The sequence below is a fragment of the Enhydra lutris genome, unplaced genomic scaffold (genome assembly GCF_002288905.1).
Source record: "Enhydra lutris kenyoni isolate GAN:26980312 unplaced genomic scaffold, ASM228890v2 scaffoldscaffold37, whole genome shotgun sequence".
Classification (NCBI taxonomy): domain Eukaryota; kingdom Metazoa; phylum Chordata; class Mammalia; order Carnivora; family Mustelidae; genus Enhydra; species Enhydra lutris.
The window spans coordinates 29,637,685-29,659,346 of NW_019154121.1; the positions used below are offsets into that span (position 1 = coordinate 29,637,685).

General features: G+C 45.1%; 1 protein-coding gene across 4 annotated transcripts; it reads left to right on the forward strand.

Moving 5' to 3' along the window:
• Positions 1–1,307: 1,307 nt before the first annotated feature.
• On the forward strand, positions 1,308–18,337 carry LOC111154538 (5-hydroxytryptamine receptor 5A). Of its 4 annotated transcripts, none has more exons than XM_022514198.1 (5): positions 1,308–1,489; positions 2,548–2,922; positions 4,215–5,956; positions 17,020–17,285; positions 17,784–17,952. In XM_022514198.1, the coding sequence occupies exons 3-5, from the start codon at positions 5,213–5,215 to the stop codon at positions 17,896–17,898; spliced, it is 1,125 nt and encodes a 374-aa protein (XP_022369906.1). In that variant the 5' UTR covers positions 1,308–1,489; positions 2,548–2,922; positions 4,215–5,212; the 3' UTR covers positions 17,899–17,952. The 4 variants fall into 4 exon arrangements, with proteins under 4 accessions (XP_022369906.1, XP_022369910.1, XP_022369908.1 ...); XM_022514202.1 differs by lacking the exon at positions 1,308–1,489 and having other exon boundaries at positions 2,083–2,922; positions 4,215–4,342; positions 5,270–5,956; XM_022514200.1 differs by lacking the exon at positions 1,308–1,489 and having other exon boundaries at positions 2,083–2,653; positions 2,830–2,922.
• The last annotated feature ends 3,325 nt before the right edge of the window (positions 18,338–21,662 follow it).

Sequence of the window (21,662 nt, forward strand, 5' to 3'; positions counted from 1 at the left end):
CTGGCCATTTGTTGCAGTAATTACGGGAGGAGCACCATGTTATCTCAGAGGTGCAATTTCCATACCCATGTCCTGCTCTTACTGTATAAGATTTCTGTAACAACTTAGCATTTATGCTTTCCTGACTTCCCCTTCTTCAGAATAATTAAGCTTTCTAAAAAAAGTTATCGTAATTTTCATGTTATGGCATTTCCACTCAGAGTGCCTTAATTGTGCCTACATTAAACAGGAAAAAGAGTAGTTTACTTGGGAGATCATTTTTTTTTTCTGATTTTGTCCTGTGAGCAAATGCTAATGGAGCCTAATACATTTCAGGCTCTGTTGGGTGTGAGAGGAAAACAACCGTAAAGAAACATTGTCTGACTTAAGGAATTAATTATTCAGCCTAATGAATTGCCAATGACTAGTCAACCAGTCATGTAGTTCATTCAGGAAGACGTGGAATTGGGGCCAGTAATTTGTGCTCAAGTGAATGGGTGTAGCGGGTGGTTTACTGCTCTCATGCTGCTCTGAATAATGACCTGTCACCCTTGCCACATGCTCTCCCCGACCAAGTCTATGTGTGTCGTCCTCTGCGGATGGACCCAGAGAATGACCCAGAGTTAGTGGTCTTCAAATGAGGTACCATGCAGGTGTGTGTAAGGCGATCAGTGGGGGTGTGGGCTGAAAATAACTTCTACTCGTCCCCCTTTATCCTTTGAAAAAGGAAAAAACACACTCTGTCATATATAATCTAGATTATGACTCGCACATTTCTTCTTCTGGTCACAGGGTCTGTAGGGAGCTTGAGACACCCTGGATGAAACATAAGATCTCCACCAGCGCCTCATTCTTCAGCTGTCAGGATATTGTGACTTGTGGTTGTTTTCTACTGTTAAGTCAATTAGATGAGGAAAAAAGCCAGACTTTTTATGTGTAAACAGGGGTAAGCAATTGTGTTAAAAGTGTGGGGACCACTGTCTCTTAAGCTGTAGCCTAGATGTGTGCTAGTCATTCTATCCATGACCCATTTCCGTTTTCTTCTTGACAAAACAGCAAGCCTGGATTTTTGTGGCCATTATTAAGAATGTGGAGGAGATAAGCCTTTATGCCATGCAGAATGGCTCCTGTCGTTATTTTTATCTTCTATCACCTTTGGAAATTTGGTTGGGAATAACACTGAGCTATAAATTTTTTGGTCTTTCCCTTACCATTAAGTGGTCTCTTGGGGCTGCTATGGACTGAATTGTAGCCCCCCCCCATTCATATGTCGAAATCCTAATTCCCAGTGTGACTGTATTTGGAGATAGTCTTTAGAAGGTTAAATTAGGTCATGACGGTGGGGCCCTTATCCAATAGGACTGTGGCCTTAGAAGAGAAAGATCCCCTTCTTCCACTCTCTCTCTCTCTCTCTCCCCCAGCTGTCTGCAGGCCAGAAAGAGAGCCTCATCAGAACCTGTCCATGCTGACACTCTGATCTCAGACTTTGAAACTCCAGAACCGTGACCAGGTCAGTTTCTGTTCTGTAAGCCGCAGTCTGTGGTGTTTTGTTATAGCAGCCCAAGCTGATAAAGACTAAGGCTTAGCCTTTGTAGTTAACTGTTGTGAAATCTTCATTATTACACAGTAAAACAGGCAGATCAAGGGCACAGATTGGGTTACACTCAGGCTCAAATCTCATGTGGTTTTGGGCAACTTCCTTCAGCTCTAGGAAACCCATTTCCTCAATTATAAAGTAGGGATAATAGGGGCACCTGGGTGGCTCAGTCACTTAGGTGTCTTGACTCTTGATTTCCACTCAGGTCAAGATCTCAGGGTCATGGGATCAAGACCCACAACAAGCTAGGTGCTGGGCATGGGATCTGCTCAAGATTCTCTCTCTCCGTCTGCCCCTCCTCCTTCCCATGCTCTCTCCTTCTCTGTCTCAAAAAATGAAATAAAAATAAAATAAAGCAGGGATAACAATTCCTTAAAATTTATTTGAGGTATGATCATACAGGGATACATATTTGATGCCTGGTTTAGACTTTATACACTAACAATGATGTTCTAATCATTTTTTGATCTCATAAAATTGTGGTGGTTTAGATGGGTAGGAAAAATCTTATCCCTCCAATCCTTGCAAGTGGGGTAGAATAAGGTTATATTCTGCACTTCCCCATTTTTCCTCACTTTTAAACTTGGAATTAAGAATCTTCATTTGTAGTTAAACTCTTACTTGAATCAAATAGATGCATACCTTCCCATTATAAAAAATGTGCAGTCATCATTTTTCTATATGCCAATCACATGGCTCAATCACAAGATGTGGGTAACTACAAAAGACACCAGAACTTGCATCTAGTTGTTGCTAGAATGGGCACAAACCACGTTTTATAAAGATGTGTTTCAGTAGATGTCTTGTAATTTGTCACCATGTCTATAAAACCACCACATAGTATATCATCTTGGTTTTATCTTTTGTACATATCTTTTGTTGAATGTATTTATTTGTGAGAGCTGCTGCAACAAAATACCACTCACTGAGCGGCTTAAGAAACAACAATCCTCCCCCTTTTTATTCCACAGTTCTGAAGGCCAGAAGTCCAAGATCAAGGTGTCATCAAGTTTGGCCTCTCCTGAGGCTTCTTTTGTTGGTTCACCAATGACCACCTTTTTGCCGTGTTCCCACTTGGTTTCCTTCTGTGTGCACACATTTCTGGTCTCCCTTTGTGTGTCCAAATTTCCCTTTGCTATGAGGACACCAGTCTGACTCACCCTAAGAATTTCAGTTTAAATTCATCTTTTTAAAGATCCTGTTTCCATATGCAGTCCTGTTTTGAGATACTGTTGCTTAACACTTCAACACAGGAAGTTTGAGAGAGAAGGGGACACAATTCAGTCCGCAGGTGAAGCAGGAAATTCTACCCATCAAAACTGGCCTTCAGAGGCGCTTTATGGCAGGTAGGAGTTCTATACCTGTTTACATTTTTTTTTTTTCAAACTAAAATCATGGCCATGTTCTAAGATAAAGAAACTGAAATGTTCTGATTTCTCTTTGTGTTTCTATAAGGGATAAACCAGAATTTCTCAAAAACTTTGGTTCTCCTTGAGATGCTCCATTGGATTTCTTCTTTGTGAGAGCATTTGGCTGTACTCTTACCTATGCGACACTCCAATTTTTACAAAAATGTCCTCCGTCATCCCCGGCTTGGCCCCTTATTTGACGGCTTCTCACTGAACTCTCAGTGCGGATTTCTAGCTTCAGTACACGGTGCCAGTGGGGAATATTCTTGGAACCCACGGTGGCTTTTGAGATCTGTATCAGGAGATCCCCGCACCAAGGCCTGCTGCCTATGGGATGTGTAGCTCACCCATTATTCCAGATCATGGGCTCCGGAAACTGAATGCAGAATAGTTCAGACCATTTGCTTCAAAGATGAAGATTCAGAGTTTACATCTCATCCCAGTTGGTTCTATGGCTTCAAGAAGGTGATGTGCTCTGAATGAGCTCAAGTTTTCCCCTTGACTAAAGCCACATAAGGTAGCACTGTACACAAGCAGCCACCATCAGCTGTATCTAGGGGCATTTGGTGAAACAGCTCTGTGTATAAACTTGTATTTAATGAAGAATATTCTCATCAATATTTCCTAACAGCATTCTCTCCTCTGGGTCCCAGCATAGGATTTTCTCTCTTTCCAGGGCCTTCTCTTGGTGCTCATTGTACTCTGTTAGAAACTGAATCTTGTAACAAAACATATTTCTTATCTTCAAATAACTGAAAAGCTTTTGACCAAACTTGTGGCCAACCACTTGTGAATGTATACAACTTCGTAACGCCAATTATATGCACTTTAAAAATGCTTGATGCCATCTCATATTCTTTTCTGTCATATTGTTCTTCTTATTTTAGTTTATTTTATCTTGCTATATCACACCTCCCTTTGTGAAGTGCTTTCTATCATAACTCCTGGGTAGGAATTTTTATTTTTTCCCAATTACTATGGATGTGTATATGGTCATGTGTATATGTGGAGGGAAAGAATTAAATGCTTCCTCTTTCTTTTTAGTGAGATGGAGCTTTTATAACCACTTGGATCCCCTATTGCCTTTCAAAGGAAGCAAATCCAATGGGGAGCACTGGAACACTGCCGCTTCTCTTTGATTTTAGGACATAGTTTAAACGTGATGGTTCCAATACCTCAGCCATTTCTAGGAACAGCAGTAAATGCTCTCTTGCCTTTTCTCCTTAAAGGAAAACTGTCCCTTAGGGGAAGCACCAGGTGTTGTGTGGGAAGGATGCAATCGTGTACTGACATCTTCAGGAGAAGAAAAGCCAGTGATACCATCTTAGAACCGTAACTAGAAACGTGCATGCTTAAGGTAAGCCCCTGCGGAGAGCTGAGAACCCACTCAAGGTATCCAGACCACCCCTGGAAGGACGTGGGTGGGGGTAGCTCGAGGAATGCTTCCAGGAGAGTTCCTTGGTAAACTTGATCCACTCGGTAAACGCATTTCAGGAAGCAGGGCCAGTACCGCGGACAGCACCAGGACCCCCGCCCGGGTGGGGGGAGGCAGCAGCACCACGGACAGCACCACCGTGAGCGAGCACTGCGCGCGCTCTGGGCGGAGGGGCGGGGATAGGCGACCTTATCAGCTGATGCCTTACGTAGGCTGGATCCCCACTTTGAGAAGGCAGGTCTGGATGGGCGCGCCAGCTTTCCGCCCCAAAGCCGCGGCCCCAGACGGCGTGGTACTGGGGCTGGGGGGATAGCAGGAGGCAGATCGCAGAAAAAAGGTCCCTGCCTGGCTTCCCTGGCACGGGTTTGAGGCTGCAGCCCGCTGCCTGGAGAGAGGGGCGAGTAGGGAGGCAACGCGCAGCGAAAGTACTGCTCTGACGCACCAGCACCCCCTCCGGCACCCACAGGCTCCGGGGGCGCCCAGCTGCCCCCCGACTTGGGAGATGCTCGGCTCTGGGTGACCAGACTGCTGTCTGTGCCGGGGGGAAAAGCCTGGGCATGTGACAGCTTAGGAGGGCCCTGGCTGCGCTGCGAGACGCAGCCCAGCACCCTCCTCTCAGCCACACCGTCTCCCGCGAATGCTCACTGGCAGGAGGTTTCGTAAACAATCCCCAGAAACCCCGCCACCAGCCAGAGGTCGCAAACATCCCGAGTGGCTCCGGGCGCAGGGGCCACGACTGTGTTCCCGAACGCCCCTTCTGCACGCACCCCGGGCCAGTCTCCTGACCCAGCGATGGATTCACCTGTGAATCTAACCTACTTTTTTCTCTCCACCCCCGCCCCTTCGGAGACCAACCGCAGCAGTCTTGACGCCGAAGACCCGCGCCCCAGCCCGCCCCTCCACTCCGTCTTCGGTGTGCTTGTTCTGACCTTGCTGGGCTTTCTGGTGGCTGCGACGTTCTCCTGGAACCTCCTGGTACTGGCGACCATCCTCCGTGTGCGCACCTTCCACCGGGTTCCGCACAACTTAGTGGCATCCATGGCCATCTCGGACGTGCTCGTGGCGGCTCTGGTCATGCCGCTGAGCCTGGTGCATGAGTTGTCCGGCCGGCGCTGGCAGCTGGGTCGGCGGCTGTGCCAGCTGTGGATCGCGTGCGACGTGCTCTGCTGCACCGCCAGCATCTGGAATGTGACAGCCATCGCGCTGGACCGCTATTGGTCCATCGCGCGGCACCTGGAATACACACCCCGCGCCCGCAAGCGCATCTCCAATGTTATGATCGTGCTCACCTGGGCGCTCTCCGCTGTGATCTCCCTGGCGCCGCTGCTCTTCGGCTGGGGGGAGACATACTCCGAGGGCAGCGAGGAGTGTCAGGTGAGCCGCGAGCCCTCCTACACCGTGTTCTCCACCGTGGGCGCCTTCTACCTGCCGCTCTGCGTGGTGCTCTTCGTGTACTGGAAGGTCTACAAGGCCGCCAGGCTCCGCGTGGGCTCCAGGAAGACCAACAGCGTCTCACCCTGGCCGGAGGCTGTGGAGGTGGGTGTTACAGAGATCCTTGAAAATACTTTACTTGCATTCGTTCAGGCTTTATCTCCAGCACACGGACTCCAAAGTTTGTAGAAAGTGAGCTTTTTAGTTTTTTGGCGGGGTGGGGGGAGGGGAGAAGCGGGGAGACAGATGGTAACATGACTTGGCAGAACGATGGCTCAACATCAGGCAGAGCAGATTAATGTTTTAGGCCAGTCTGCTTTTTTCTTCGTAAATCAAAGCAACTAATCTTTCAAAAACAGAGTATCTCCTGGCTTACCACCTGCTGTTCTACAGTGTCTTCATCGAGGCGTTCACCCATTTCAGAGGCTGCTTTTCTTAGACACTTCCACTGCCTCTGCGCTGCCTTCTGGGTCTGTTTCCAGCCCCACCCGGCCGTTTGTGGGCAGCAGAGGGTCACTTGTTCGCCTTCCCAAACAAGCGACAGGAGGAAATTAAAAATCTAAGGCAGACAATTCCCCAGGTCTTTACAAGTAGCCTTTTCTGTGAGACAGTAGCTACGCAACAGTGAAGTCTCTTCTCCTGTCCTCTTTCCACCATGCTTTCCTGTTTGGTTGTTAACTCTTAGTAATCCAGCCCTGTGACTGCAGATTCAGGAAATGCACGACTGAATCCACCGGTGTGAAGATAGCTCTCCCCCAACCAGCTCTCACTGCCAAGGTCTTCCCTTGAGCCCAATTCATGTATTTAAGTTAGGTCAGAAGTCTACACAGCCCCAGTTTCTGTTCTTGGCTCTGGAACAACATAAATTCCATTAAGCATATTAAACCCACACTGTGTATGGGCTTGGTGCAGGGAGTGAAGAATGATAAAGACATCAGCTTTCCCAGGAAGAGCTCCCTCTAGTGAGGGCGATAGACACGTCCCGTGAGTGCTGTGATAACGGTTGTGTTTGGGGATCAGTAGCTAATTCCAACAACAGTCAATCAAGCTCAGAGGGACCAGAGGTGTAGATAAGGGAGAAGAAAGTGCGTCCTTCTAGAAGAGGGAAAAGGGGGTCAGAGGCTACCTGTCCTTTTATCCAGAACAATGGCCTCAAGCAGGGGGTGATTTAGCCCCTCCAGGGGCCATTTGGAATGTCTGGAGACGTTAAGACTTGGGGGGGGGGACATTGTTAATGCACCAGACAGGCCCCCACAACAAAAAATTATTCAGAGCAAAATGACAACAGTGCCAGATTTGGGAAACCCTTTGCTATTAGATTTTGGAACTGAATGAGGAGTGCCGATGGGGCATCAAACTGCCCGGGGCTTCCACACGTGTGACGATCCACCCCAACTCCGGGCCAGGAACAAGAGCACTGGCCACCTTCAAGGGTCCTCCTCCCACATACCTCTTCTGCCAGGATGCTTATCCAGGCCAATGGTTTACAGCCAATACCAGACACAGCGTGACAAGGAAAAGCAGTCACAGTTCCGTCTTTTGGAATTTACTGTAAAGTGATGCGGCCTTTCGCTGCACTGCTCTGGAGAGAACATTAGCAAAACATCTTGACATTGTTCTGCTTTTATATGTATTTTTTGCACCATTTTATTTTCTCTCTTTCTCTCTCTCTGGCACATAACTTAAGAAAATAGGGCCCTTGGTTTGCAAGACCTTCAAATGGTCCAGGGCTCCACTGTTACTGGGAAGGGTGAATTACAAACCAGGTCTCCTGCTTTTTCCCTGGTAGCAGGTGCCAAAGTTTCCATATAGAGTCCTACCCCCAACTGGCTGTGTTACCTAGGGAAACACAACACTTTTTCCTTGCTTCTTTGCTAAGTTTTCTTCAAATACCTACTGAGAGCCTAACCTCTGTCAGACACTGGGATGGGAGCGGGCAACATGAGATGGGCCTTGCCCTTGACAAAGCATGTCATCATGCACCACTACTAAATGTCTGGCATAAAAAGATCATGCTGGGTTTACTGCTGACTAGTCTGTGGCAGAGCTGTGCTGGCCAGCCAGTCGCTAATCTTAAATGGCATTTTTGGGAAGCAATGGAGATCTAGGGGATGTTGCCGGGGGTGACTTCATCTGCCTGAGTCTTTCTTTATTTTTTTATTTTACTTAAATCCAATTCATTAACTAGAGTGTATTATTAGTTTCAGAGGTAGAGGTCAGTGATTCATTAGTTGCATGTAACACCCAGTGCTCAGTGCATCACGTGCCCTCCTTCATGCCATCCCCCAGTGACCCCATACCTCTACCTGCCTCTCCTCCAGCAAGCCTCAGTTTGTCCCCTAGAGTTAAGAATCTTTTATGATTTGTCTCCCTCTCTGATTTCATCTTATTTTATCGTTTCCTCCCTTCCGCTATGATCCTTTGCTTTGTTTCTTAAATTCCACATGTGAGTGAAATTGCACAATAATTGTCTTTCTCTGATTGACTTATTTCGCTTAACATAATATCCTCTAGTTTTAGCCACATCATTGCAAATGGTTAAGATTCAATTTTTTGATAGCTGAGTAATATTCCATTGTTTATTTTTTTGATATTTTCTTTAAGGTAAATTTTAATTTTTTAATTTTATTTTTTTCAGTGTTCCAAGATAGTCCATTGTTTATATATACCACATTTTCTTTACCCATTCATTTGTCAATGGACATCTGGACTGTTTCCGCAGATTGGCTATTGTGGACGTTGCTGCTGTAAACATTGGGGTGCAGGTGCTCCTTTGAATCACTACGTTTGTATCCTTTGAGTAAATGCCTAATAGTGCAATTGCTGGGTCATAGGGTAGCTCTATTTTTAACTTTTTGAGGAACCTCCATATTGTTTTCCAGAGTGGCTGCACCAGCTTGCATTCCCGCCAACAGTGTAGGAGGCTCCCCTTTCTCCGCATCCTCGCCAACACCTGTCATTTCCTGACTTGTTAATTTTAGCCATTCTGACTGGAGTAAGGTGGTATCTCATTGTGGTTTTGATTTGTATTTCCCTGATGCCGAGTGATGTGGAGCATTTTTTCATGTGTCTGTTGGCCATCCGGATGTCTTCTTTGAAGAGCTGTCTGTTCATGTCCTCTGCCCATTATTGACTGGACTTTTTTTGTTTTTTGGGTGTTGAATTCTTTATAGATTTTGGATGTTAGCTTTTTATCTGATAAGACATTTGCAAATATCTTCTCCCATTCTGTAGGTTGTCTTTTAGTTTGTCACCGTTTCCTTAGCTGTACAAAGCTTTTTCTTTCGATGAAGTCCCAATAGTTCATCTTTGCTTTTGTTTCTCTTGCCTTTGGACGTGTCTGGCAAGAAGCTGTGGTGGCCGAGGTCCTAGAGGTCGCTGCCTGTGTTCTCCTCTGGGATGCTGATGGATTCCTGTCTCACATTTGGGTCTTTCATTCATTTTGAGTTTACTTTTGTGTATGCTGTAAGAAAATGGTCCAGTTTTGTCCTCCTGCATGTGGCTGTCCAATTTTCCCAATACCATTTGTTGAAGAAACTGTCTTTTTTCCATTGGACATTCTTCCCTGCTTTGTTGAAGATTAGTTGACTATAGAGTTGAGGGTCCATTTCTGGGTTCTCTATTCTGTTCAACTGATCTATGTGTCTTTGTGCCAGTACCATCCTGTCTTGATGATCACAGCTTTGTAACATAGCTTGAAGTCTGGAATTGTGATGCCTCCTGTTTTGGTTTTCTTTTACAGCATTCTTTTTCTACTTAAGGTCTTCTGGTTCCATACAAATTTTAAGATTATTTGTTTCAGCTCTGTGAAAAATGTTGATGGTATTTTGATAAGGATTGTATTGAATGTATATATTGCTCTGGGTAGCACAGACATTTTAACAATATTTGTTTTTCTAATCCATGAGCATGGAATGTTTTCCCATTTCTTTGTGTCTTCCTCAATTTCTTTCATGAGTACCTTATTGTTTTCTGAGTACAGATTATCTCCCCCTTTGGTTAGGTTTATTCCTAGGTATCTTATAGTTTTGGGTGCAATTGTAAATGGGATTGACTCCTTAATTTCTCTTTCTTCTGTCTCATTGTGTATAGAAATGCAACTGAATTCTATGCATTGATTTTATATCCTGTGACTTTGCTGAATTCCTGTGTGAGTTCTAGCAGATTTGGAATCTTTTTTGGGTTTTCAACAAGAGGATCATGTCATCTGTGAAGAGTGAGAGTTTGACGACTTCTTTCACAATTTGGACACTTTTATTTCTTTCTGTTGTCTGGTTGCTGAGGCTAGGACTTCCAGGACTATGTTGAACAGCAGTGGTGAGAGTGGACATCCCTGGTCATGTTCCTGACCTTAGGGGAAAAGCTGTCAGTTTTTCCCCTGTGGGTTTTCATATATGGCTTTTATGATATTGAGGTATGTTCCCTCTATCCCGACACTGCAGAGTTTTAATCAAGAAAGAATGCTGCATTTTGTCAAATGCTTTTTCTGCATCTATTGAAAGGATCATATGGTTCTTATCCTTTCTTTTATTAAGGTGGTGTATCACATTGATTGATTTGCAGATGTTGAACCACCCCTGGATCCCAGGAATAAATCCCACTTGGTTGTGGTGAATAATCCTTTTAATATAAGTTGGATCTTATTAGCTAGTATCTTGGTGAGAATTTTTGCATCCATGCTCATCAGGGATATTTTTCTGTAATTCTCCTTTTTGGTGGGGTCTTTGTCTAGTTTGGGGATCAAGGTAATGCCTGTCTCACAGAATGAGTTTAGAAGTTTTCCTTCCATTTCTATTTTTTGGAACAGTTCCAGAAGAATAGGTATTAATTCTTCAAATGTCTAGTAGAATTTCCCCTGGGAAGCCATCTAGCCCTGGACCTCTTTTTTGTTGGGAGATTTTTGATTACTGACTCAATTTCTTTGTTGGTTATGGGTCTGTTCAGGTTTTCTATTTCTTCCTGTTTTAGTTTTGGTAGTTTATACATTTCTGGGAATTTATGCATTTCTTCCAGCTTGCCTAATCTGTTGGCATATAATTGCTCACAATATTCTCTTATAATCATTTGCATTTCTTTGATGTTGGTTGTGATTTCTCCTCTTTCATTCATAATTTTATTTATTTGGGTCCTTTCTCTTTTCTTTCTGATAAGTCTGGCCAGGGGTTAAAAGAAGGGCTTCTGAGGGATGTCTGGGTGTCTTGGTTAAGCAGCAGACTCTTGGTTTTGGCTCAGGTCATGATCTCTTGGTTATGGGATTGAGCCCCACATTTTGCTCTGCACCCAGTACAGAGTCTGCTTTGGATTCTTTCTCCCTCCCTCTCCACCCCTTCATGTTCATGCTCTCTCTCAAAAAAATAAATTCAACTTAAAAAAGAAAGGCCTCTGAATTTTCTTTATATAATGTATTTTATATTTTTATGTTTTAAATTTTCACAGCTGGATTAGATAGCTCCTCCCTTTTCTATCCTTCTACTTGTAAGCATCTGTTTTTCCCCTTCTGAGGGGACTCCAGCGAACTTCACTTTCTGGTACAGATTTGTAGTCCAGGACAATAAAAACTTCTTTCAATACTCTCATGAAGTTTTAAGTTCTATAACAATTTTTATTTTTACTTTATCTCTGAAGTTTAGGAAAAATCTAAGTTATAACTGTTAACTGAACTGCAGGCCAGGGTTTTAACTGAAAATCTATAGGTTTGACTTCTTACCTGGCACTTCTACTGTGTGACTTTGCTTTTTCTGAGACACCTCTAAAGACAGTGCATTAGGAGTTCGAACAGAAACATGCAAGACCTAGGTCTGCAAGGCAGGTGTGTTTGGGGATGTTACAAAACCTTTGAGACTACTTTAGAGTTAGAATTTTGCTTAAGACCTTAACATGCCAATTAAAGAAGCTGTTAACTGGTATTTCTCTCTCCTCTTAAATGATTTAATTTATTAATTTTGGCCTGGTCAGAAGTTCCTTATAAAGATTTTTAAAAGGCATTTGTCAAGAAAAGGACAAGAGTTAGGATTATAGGGCAATTTAAAATCAGAAGTCAAAGTTCTTAAAGGAGAAGCTAAAGACCTTGGCTTAGACAAACCATGACACACAAGAAAGAACCTCCAAGAGCTGTGTGAATAATGTCTCAGGATCCCTGACCAGAGGCTAACAAGGCGCCACACAATCACCAGCCCAACACTCACTGAGCTGGAATACGAGCTAAACAAAGTGACATTCTTTCACAAACTGAGACCCAAAGCAAAGTTTGATTCATTGCTTTCCACAAATTGCTCTTAGGTCTAATAGTCCTCAAACCATTAGCCTTGGGTCTGACTTGGAATGGATTAGTAGCTTATCAAGGCAATGCCTTATAGAACAATCCTTTATACACTCAACTGAAAGAAAGGCTCTCCAGGAGAAAACATTTAAAAATTACCAATGAAACAAAGACTTTGCACGTATAGGCAAATAACAGCAAAAGCAAAGCAAGTAGCAGGAGAATAAGTACATGAAGGGCACAAAAAATATTTGCTAAATGGTACACCTCCAGGATGAGAGATCTAACAGGCTTATGCAAAAATCTAAGTCAATTAACAAATGGTATACATCTCAATGAAAGGTCTAGTTACTTGATACAAAAACCTAAGCCTGAAGACCTTGAGGGAAGGCACTTTTGGTTACAAGTCCTAGGATAATGAAATGCAGAGAACAAGAAGAGCCAATGAGACTGGAACCCTGGCTGCAGATCCTGAGAGCAACTGGACTTTGGGGCCCAGAAAATACACCTGTGGTCCAAGCATCTTGGGAGCATCTTCAAAATCATCTTAGTGGACACTCTAGAGCTGTCTAAGGGTGATATGAGCACCGCACAGAATCTGAGATGGAAACACAAGCCAAGCCTGCTGCTTACCATAGTAAGAAAAAGCTACATTTGTCAGGTACTGTCTCTAGCACAGGGCAGAATGCCAGCCATCTCTGGGGCCTGGGGACAGCACGGAGTTCAGGAACTGGAGGGCAGTCAATGCATATCACCTTAAAGTGGGGTTACTCGGTGACACTGCTGTTGATTGACGATCAGAGGAGCGTTTATTGGGGTGAGTCCTACCCTAGTTGGCAGCCATGGATTGGTTGGTTTGCAGGTTTGTATTCACAGAGCTGTATGGTCCCTGATCAGCCAGAGATATTTAAACACGTGGCAAGGCTCCTTGTGACCATAGCTACAGAAGAATCTGTCTTTTCCTAAGTTAGTTGGGAAGTTTGAGGAACGTTTTCACTCTTCCCCTCGTGGAACCATCACTCAACATGCAAGACCATTTCTAGCGTGAGCATCCTGCCTTATCTGTCCATCCTCCGTTCTGACAATGGTCTCGTCTAACTTGCAAATCACCCAAAACAACACTTCTGAGGCAAGGGTCTTCATCCCTGAGTTTTGTACCCATTGTGGACGGTAATCTGTTGATTATCTGTGGTATTAATAGGAAAGGGCAGCCAAATGGTAGAGGAAATTAAGGAAACACATTAGATTTATGATTAACAGGTGAATTATTATTTAGCACACAACCATTTTGAAAAGATGAGAAGTCTAACATGTAAGTCCATGACCCCCAAAGAATGCATATATGTGGAGAGATTAGGCTAATTGTTCACTTAGAGAAATTTTTTTTTTAATTTTCAGCATAACAGTATTTATTGTTTTTGCACCACACCCAGTGCTCCATGCAGTCCGTGCCCTCCCCAATACCCACCACCTGGTTCCCCCAACCTCCCACCCCCTACCCCTTCAAAACCCTCAGATTGTTTTTCAGAGTCCATAGTCTCTCATGGTTCACCTCCCCTTCCAATTTCCCCCAACTCCCTTCTCCTCTCCATCTCCCCTTGTCCTCCATGCTATTTGTTATGCTCCACAAATAAGTGAAACCATATGATAATTGACTCTCTCTGCTTGACTTATTTCACTCAGCATCATCTCTTCCAGTCCCGTCCATGTTGCTACAAAAGTTGGGTATTCATCCTTTCTGATGGAGGCATCATACTCCATAGTGTATATGGACCACATCTTCCTTATCCATTCGTCCGTTGAAGGGCATCTGGGTTCTTTCCACAGTCTGGCGACCGTGGCCATTGCTGCTATGACCATTGGGGTACAGATGGCCCTTCTTTTCACTACATCTGGATCTTTGGGGTAAATACCCAGCAGTGCAATTGCAGGGTCACAGGGAAGCTCTATTTTTAATTTCCTGAGGAATCTCCACACTGTTCTCCAAAGTGGCTGCACCAACTTGCATTCCCACCAACAGTGTAAGAGGGTTCCCTTTCTCCACATCCTCTCCAACACGGGTTGTTTCCTGTCTTGCTAATTTCGGCCATTCTAACTGGTGTAAGGTGGTATCTCAATGTGGTGTTAATTTGAATCTCCCTGATGGCTAGTGATGATGACCATTTTTTCATGTGTCTGATAGCCATTTGCTTGTCTTCATTGGAGAAGTGTCTGTTCATATCTTCTGCCCATTTTTTGATATGATTGTCTGTTTTGTGTGTGTTGAGTTTGAGGAGTTCTTTAGAGAAATCTCGTATGCGAAGTGATGGGCATTGAGGGCGCATGTGCTGTGATGAGCAATGGCTGTTACATGCAGCTGGGGAGCTGCTAAACACTGAAAACAAACAAATAAATAAATGATAACAGTGTTATAAAGATAATCAGGAAAAGCCTAATTTGGCTTGAATGTTCACTTTCTTTTACCTTATTACTTCTTTTTCTGTGAATCTACTCATGAGCATGTTGAGTATTTGGTAGAGTAATTCATAGAATTCAACTCTCCAGACTTGGTTAGGTGCCTGGTCGCTATCATTGATTAGTAAGGAGCAAAGATCTAAGGAGTCCCCGATTCAGAAAGCCACAGGTGAGCCACCAAGAGACATTAGACAACTAGAAACCTAAAACCTCCCAGACAACAAAGATCCTCCTCCTAGCAGGGCCTCTGCTATCCCAGAAGCACCATTTTAAATCAGTGACCCTGTTTCTTCTGACAACTGAGTTGGTGTTGAATGCCACACCAAGAGAAGTGTCAGTGCTGATCAACATTTCACACTGAGGTCCTAGAAAATGTGCTTTTCTGAGACACATGGAGTTCTAGGACTCACCTATAAACAATTCCTGACTCCAAGCAAACCATAAAAAGAAAGTAATTAGAAAAAATATTTAACTTGAGTTTAGACTAGAACCCCAAGGGGTTCTCATGGAACACGGCAAGAATTGTTGAAACATGACACTTGAATCTTTGTTGGAAGGACCCGTGGATGTGGGCCCCCACCCTGCTGTACTAATAACTCTGTGAGAAAGGAGCATGAATCTAACACCTGTGAAGGAACATTCTGCTGGAACACCCTACTGACGTGGGAGAAATCATCCTGAAGACAAACTTAGAAATACAATACCTGGAACCTGTTTGAGAACACACTTCACTCACCAGGAGAACTGTGACATGGAGGAAAACCCTTGCAGGTCCAATGAATGTATGTTCTATTTGGGAATAGCTCTTCCTCTGTAAGAGCCTGGTAGGCTGTACCGGAAGAACGTGAGGTTTTATAGTATAATTGCCAAATAGCCTTTGAATCAGGGCTGCACGTAGGGCACTTAACCTCCCTTTACAAGGACCATGACTGAAGCCATGGGCTTCCATGAAACGGTCTTATAATAGTTAGGCTCCCTTCCTAAGACTTATTTTTATAGAAATACTCAAATCCTACACTTAAATGTAGGTTATACACCTGGACGAGCAACCACTGTGGTCCTATCCCTCGGATGAATGATGAGCTACATCCTGACATGGCAGCCCTTTTGGATATAGGACGGGATCTGAGTGTAGGGATGGGCAGAATCTCAAGAGAGGCAGATACTCTGAGTGTCAATCACTAGGAAAGAAGATGGTTCCCCAGAATGGAAACCTTGCAACCTCTTCCACTATGCAACAGGAAACTCCTGCAAATTGAATGTGCAACTTTGGGGGTCTAGCTCAGCCTTACAGAAGGTTGGCTTTACGTTGGTAGTTTCGTTGTGGAGCTCATTGTGTCTTGCAATGGAAAGTTGAATATATAAAGGACTGAACGTGGGCTTCTGGAGTCAGTCTGCAAAGGCTAATGACCACAGGGAAGGCAGACATGGAGTCGCAATGGGAGGGGCTGGTCGGGTCCCAAGAGTGTGCCATATCTCAAAAGCCGGAATATCCGGGTGTGTGTTGCTGTGTTTATTTCTACTTTAACAAAAGTCTAGTTTTAGTGTTCTGCCTTCATATCAGCTGTGCTGTGGAGAACTAAGGGGTGGGTGCAAGGGACTCACAACCTGAGTGGCCAGTGTTACCACCAAAAAAGTGCTGAGAGGGAGGAGAATTTCGGGAGGGGGCGTGGTTTAACGGTCAGGACCAGAATTCTCCTTCAGTTGCCATCTTTGGAAAATGGGGGGAAATGTCTTCCCTGATGCCATTTTAGGATTGAGTTTTATTAAAAATTTGGTGGGTTTCCCTGTTTTATGCTGGAAAATGAAACTATACATTGTGTTTGCATTTCCGTAAATGAATTCCCCGCAATGCACTACCAGACATGTGCCAATAATCTGAGAAAGCTTACTATCGTGCCATCTCGGGGTGAGACTGGGATGTAGAAAGGGAGACTTTCACTTCTCGTTTTATGTCTGTTGTTAAGGGGTGCAGCATGGTGCACTGTTTGTTCCAATATTGATGATCTTTACAATTGTGCAAGAATCAGTGTTTCGTTATTCAAGGAAATGATGGGAAGGCTATCGTACAAATTTAATAATTCATATATCAACTAATATCGCTTTAACCATAGTATTCCTATGTATGCCTGATATTTTATATGATAGACAAGCCGATATCTTTTGACTCTAATTTATGGATGTAGCCATGAACTGGGTAGGTGGTTTAGGTTGACGAGAATGACCTTCTGACTTGGCCCTTTGTCTGAAAGTTTGTATGCTGCCTGAGAGAGAGCTGTGTAATTCTCCTTTCCAAATGCACTGGGGTCACAGAATGCTGGTGTTGGGAAGAATAAAATCTAATATCCATGTAGTCTCACATACCGGTGAATGCTTGATTAGCCCAGAGAGCCTGCCTGGGCCAGTTAGCTTGCTAGTTTAGTAAATCTATCCACTGTGATTTCTCCATATTTAGGCTGTCTTTTTGTCAGATATTCCTTATTTCAATTCCCCAAAGATGGAAGTAAAAGGACTGGAATGGAGGGAAGAGCCCCTTTCCCAGAAATCCCACGCCTCTGGAGAAGGGACTGGAATGTGGACAGCCCAGTTCTGTGGAAACCTGCCCACAGGGGACCTGGGAGCACCCAACTGGGGAGAACCTAAGAGTCTGGAGTCTGTTTTCCACGAAAGTTGGGGAAAGGAAAGGACACAGAATAAGCCCCGAAGGAGATCAGTGTCCTGGTGAGTGAACTCTCCCCAACAGTCATAGGAAGCTGACACCAGAAGAAATTCTAGAAAATTCCTTCAAGGAGGATTCACATGAACACAGAAAGCTGTTAAAATTTCAGGAAATCAGGCTTTTATTGTCCAAGGGGTTGGTAAGGATTGAGCATGCTTTTGATTACTCCTGGACCTTTGTCAGTAAATTATGTCCTGCATGACCGATCTATTTCTGTTTTCCTTGCTGAGTAAACAGCAATAGGGAATTAGTGTTTGCCACATTTATTACAGATGCTCCCATTCTCCTTCCATTTCTAAGACGTAAGCACGCACCCCAGCCCCATCCCCATGTTTCCACAGCTGAGGGTGGGCTCCACAGGCTGCCAGTTTCCCACACCCAACCGTCAAGGACTTCCTCTTCCGATGGATGGGCAGGAGCCCAGCATCAGTGTCCGGTTCAGCTCACACGCCTGACGGGCATGAGGAGCCCTTCATGGAGCTTCTGCTGATCTTTTCCAGGCGAAGACCTCTGCGCAGCAGCCCCAGATGGTGTTCACCGTCCGCCACACCACCGTCACCTTCCAGACAGAAGGGGACACGTGGAGGGAACAGAAGGAGCAGAAAGCTGCCCTGATGGTGGGCATCCTCATCGGGGTGTTTGCGCTCTGCTGGCTGCCCTTCTTCACCACGGAGCTCATCGGCCCTCTTTGCTCCTACGACATCCCCGCCGTCTGGAAGAGCATCTTCCTTTGGCTCGGCTACTCCAACTCCTTCTTCAACCCGCTCATCTACACAGCGTTCAACAAGAACTATAATAGCGCCTTCAAGAACTTCTTTTCTAGGCAACACTGAGCGTGAGGCCTGGGGAGGAAGGGGACAAGATCCTCGAACTCAGTGAAATTTCCAGCTCCATCTGTTTCCCCGTCCCTACCCATGGATCCCTTCCACATGGAAGAGGCACATCCTCCAGGCTCTCCTGGGTCATCTTCAGAATTAGCCCTCATTTCCCCACTCCTAGGTAGGAATGTGGGTCTTCACAGGCAGTTTGGGTGCCCTTTTTTTTTCTTTTACAATTTTTAGGGGACGCCTGGGTGGCTCAGTTGGTTGGACAACTTCCTTCGGCTCAGGTCATGGTCCCGGAGTCCAGGGATCGAGTCCCGCATTGGGCTCCCAGCTGCTTCTCCCTCTGACCTTCTCCTTGCTCAAGCTCTCTCTCACTGTCTCTCTCTCAAATAAATAAATAAAATCTTTTTTTAAAAAAAGTCTTTTACAATTTTTAAAAAAGATTTTATTTATTTATGTGACAGAGAGATCACAAGTAGACAGAGAGACAGGCGGGGGGAGGGGGGAAGCAGGCTCCCTGCTGAGCAGAGAGCCCGATGCAGGACGCGATCCCAGGACTCTGAGATCATGACCCGAGCCACCAAGATGCCCCTGGGTGACTTTCTTGATCTAACCTAATCTGTTATTGTTCACTCTGCACCTAACAGACACAGACTTTGCCCACAAAATGCCCTTCCCCCTCCCCCCAGTCCACTCCATCGTGGTCATCGTCCTGGCCCCAGAGAAGTCAAACAAGGTAAACGAGAGGAAGGAAATCAAGCAACGTGGTTAGAAAATGATGGAGAAAAAGTCAGAACGGGGACACCGGAGGGGTAGGAAACCGTTATTTCCAGTTTTCTGGAATAGTCCCTAACTTGAAATTTCATTCTATGGTCCTGGTAAGTATACCCTAGTACTTACTGTGTACGTCCCAGTGTTTGGCTACAAGATATTGTCTCTAACCCTACTGAAGTGCATAGCCACAGCACAGCAGCTGTGAATATTGGCTTTAAGACTTTGTGGCAACCACGCACGTGTGCTCCATGCACACACGTGCACACACGCACACACACACACACACACAGCTATGGAGGAGGTCAAGGTTCCGCTTGGCTAGTTTATTCCAAAATTCAACCCATCAACTTGGAAAGGAACTAAAAATCAAACACCTCTTTCCATTCTGAAGCAACTGTACAATCCACTGGTTTTGTAGAATCTGTCGAATTTGCTTATTTTCTATGGGTTTTATTTGTATGGAATTTATTCGGGTGTTACAGGACAAAGACCTCTATCCTTGGATCATGGGTGTCGAGGAAGTGTCATGACGTGGGTGACTGACCTCAGCACAGCTTCACAACCGAGGACCGTGATGGCACACTCACCAAACACGTAAATTTACAGGGACAGTTGTTAATTCTCTGTCTTTTTATTGGTGTGCAAATCCCTGCTAGGAGGCCAACACTAGCAACTAGTGAGAAAGGCAGAAGCACAATAAAATGTGGCCTCAGTCCCTTACAAAACGACTCCTTTCTATAAAGGAGTTGATGATGCAGCATTTATAGGATCAGAGAAAACCCAGGCCGTTAGGCAAAACTTTGAAAAGCCTCAGACAATAAAACTGCCGTCTGCTACGTCCCTGATTCTTGGAATGTGTGAATTTAAAATTATGTATGATAATCACCTTTGAATTATTATAATAAATATAAGTATTCTTTTGTTTATCATAAATTATATCAATTGAGATTTCAAAAATAGGAAATTTGTGTTCATTTGTATGCTTGGTTGGAAGTTTAGTCTTGCCCTTACTGCAAAGTCTTTGCTCCAAGAATGTGAGTGAAGGAGAAAGTGTTGTACATCTTTTGTGAGGTTGTGACTGACATTGCTAAGTACTGACCTCATGTCTAGAAGAATTTACTCAGAAACATTCTCAGATTTTTTCTTCCTTCTGCATTTATCACTTCAAGTGCCGAACCCATAAATATCTCAAAATACAGATTGTTGAGTTACCTTCCCTGCTATTACCTGGAACGACAGAGGCTCCAAGTCCTATTAGACGCTGGTGTGGTAATAAAGAAGGGCTTCCAGAATTCCACCAGCGCCCACAGCGGACGGAGCCATGCTCAGACACTGCAGAGAACCTGGAGATGCCCCATCAGAACCAAGGGTAAAACAGTTAAAGTCTATTCTCTCTGAAAGTGCATGTGAAATTCTTTACTATATGCCATAATTTCAATGTTTGCCTTCTTGTCTTTAAAGAAAAGGGTTATTTCCTTCAAACTTTTCAGTAACGTGAGGCTTTCGGAGAACGTGCCACATTTGTCTGGTGGCTTCAGTAACTTCTGGACGCCCCCCCAAGGGTTCTACACACCTTGTTGGAGAGATACGTCATCATAATATCCATTTCAATCTCCTACTGAGTTATTACTATCTTGTGAGATGCGTAAGGCACGGGACTGTTTGTATGTATCTCACACTTCCCAGATGTCACTTAAAATATTCCCGGTACGGAACACTCTAGAGACACCACCCAGAGCTGGAAACACCATCTGCGAGAAGGACCAAGTGGCAACAAAAGAATCCTTTTGCTTCCATGTCAATACCGAAGGCTGCTGACCACTAGGAAATGTTACAAAATGCAAATGGTGGTCCAACTAGGTGTGTCGGGGGCATTTCGTCCCCTGCGACTCCGCTGGCTGCCCAGTGCTGACCAACAGTCTCATGCACAGTTCTGTCCATTCGCCGGGCTGGGGTCCTCGCCCTCTCGAGCAGCCCCTGAGTGACAGGGGCCAGGTTAGCTCTGAGGACTACATCCTTCATGGGTGGCCCGTGTCTGGCCACTATGAGGTCACCCAGCCACACACCAGCGCTCTGTCCTGTCCCGCCCTTTGCATTCAGAGCCGCACACTCTTCCTGACTCCTCTCGGGTGCAGAGACATTGTCTCTGGCCATACTGGTGTCTCTGTTGACAGGAATGAAGAGGGTCCCGACCCCTGACCCAGACGGCCACACGCTGCGGGCGGTAGCTTTCCACATGACTGTTTCCAGGCTCCACCGTCCAACTTCTCTGGGGGTGTCGTGGGCTGAGCCATGTGCCCCCAGAATTCGTATGTGATGCCCTAACCCCCAGCCCTCAGGGCGTAACCGGACGTGGAGGCGATTAAGGGAAAGTGAGGTCGGGAGGATGAGTCCCGATCCCGTGTGACCGGTGTCCCTCTAAGAAGAGAGGAGGACACAGGCACATGGAGGGACAGCCACGTGAGGACATGGGGGGAGGATGGTTCCACACGCCAGGGAGTGGCCACAGGAAGGACCCACCTGCTGGCACCATGATCTCGGCCACCCAGCCCTTGCAACAGAGAAAATGAATTTTGTTCGTTTAAATGGCTTGGTGTGCGGTACTTGGCTAAGTCAGCCCAGACACACTAATGCAGGATAGGTTTAGGGATAGGGTTAGGGATAGGGTTAGGGATAGGGTTAGGGTTAGGGTTAGGGTTAGGGTTAGGGTTAGGGTTAGGGATAGGGTTAGGGTTAGGGTTAGGGTTAGGGATAGGGTTAGGGTTAGGGTTAGGGTTAGGG

Coding starts and splice junctions, on each gene's coding strand:
- LOC111154538 (XM_022514198.1), top strand. CDS start 5,213: ATGGATTCACCTGTGAATCTAACCTACTTTTTTCTCTCCACCCCCGCC. Junction 5,957..17,019: donor CCTGGCCGGAGGCTGTGGAG/GTGGGTGTTACA, acceptor CTCCATATTTAG/GCTGTCTTTTTGTCAGATAT. Junction 17,286..17,783: donor CGAAGGAGATCAGTGTCCTG/GTGAGTGAACTC, acceptor GATCTTTTCCAG/GCGAAGACCTCTGCGCAGCA.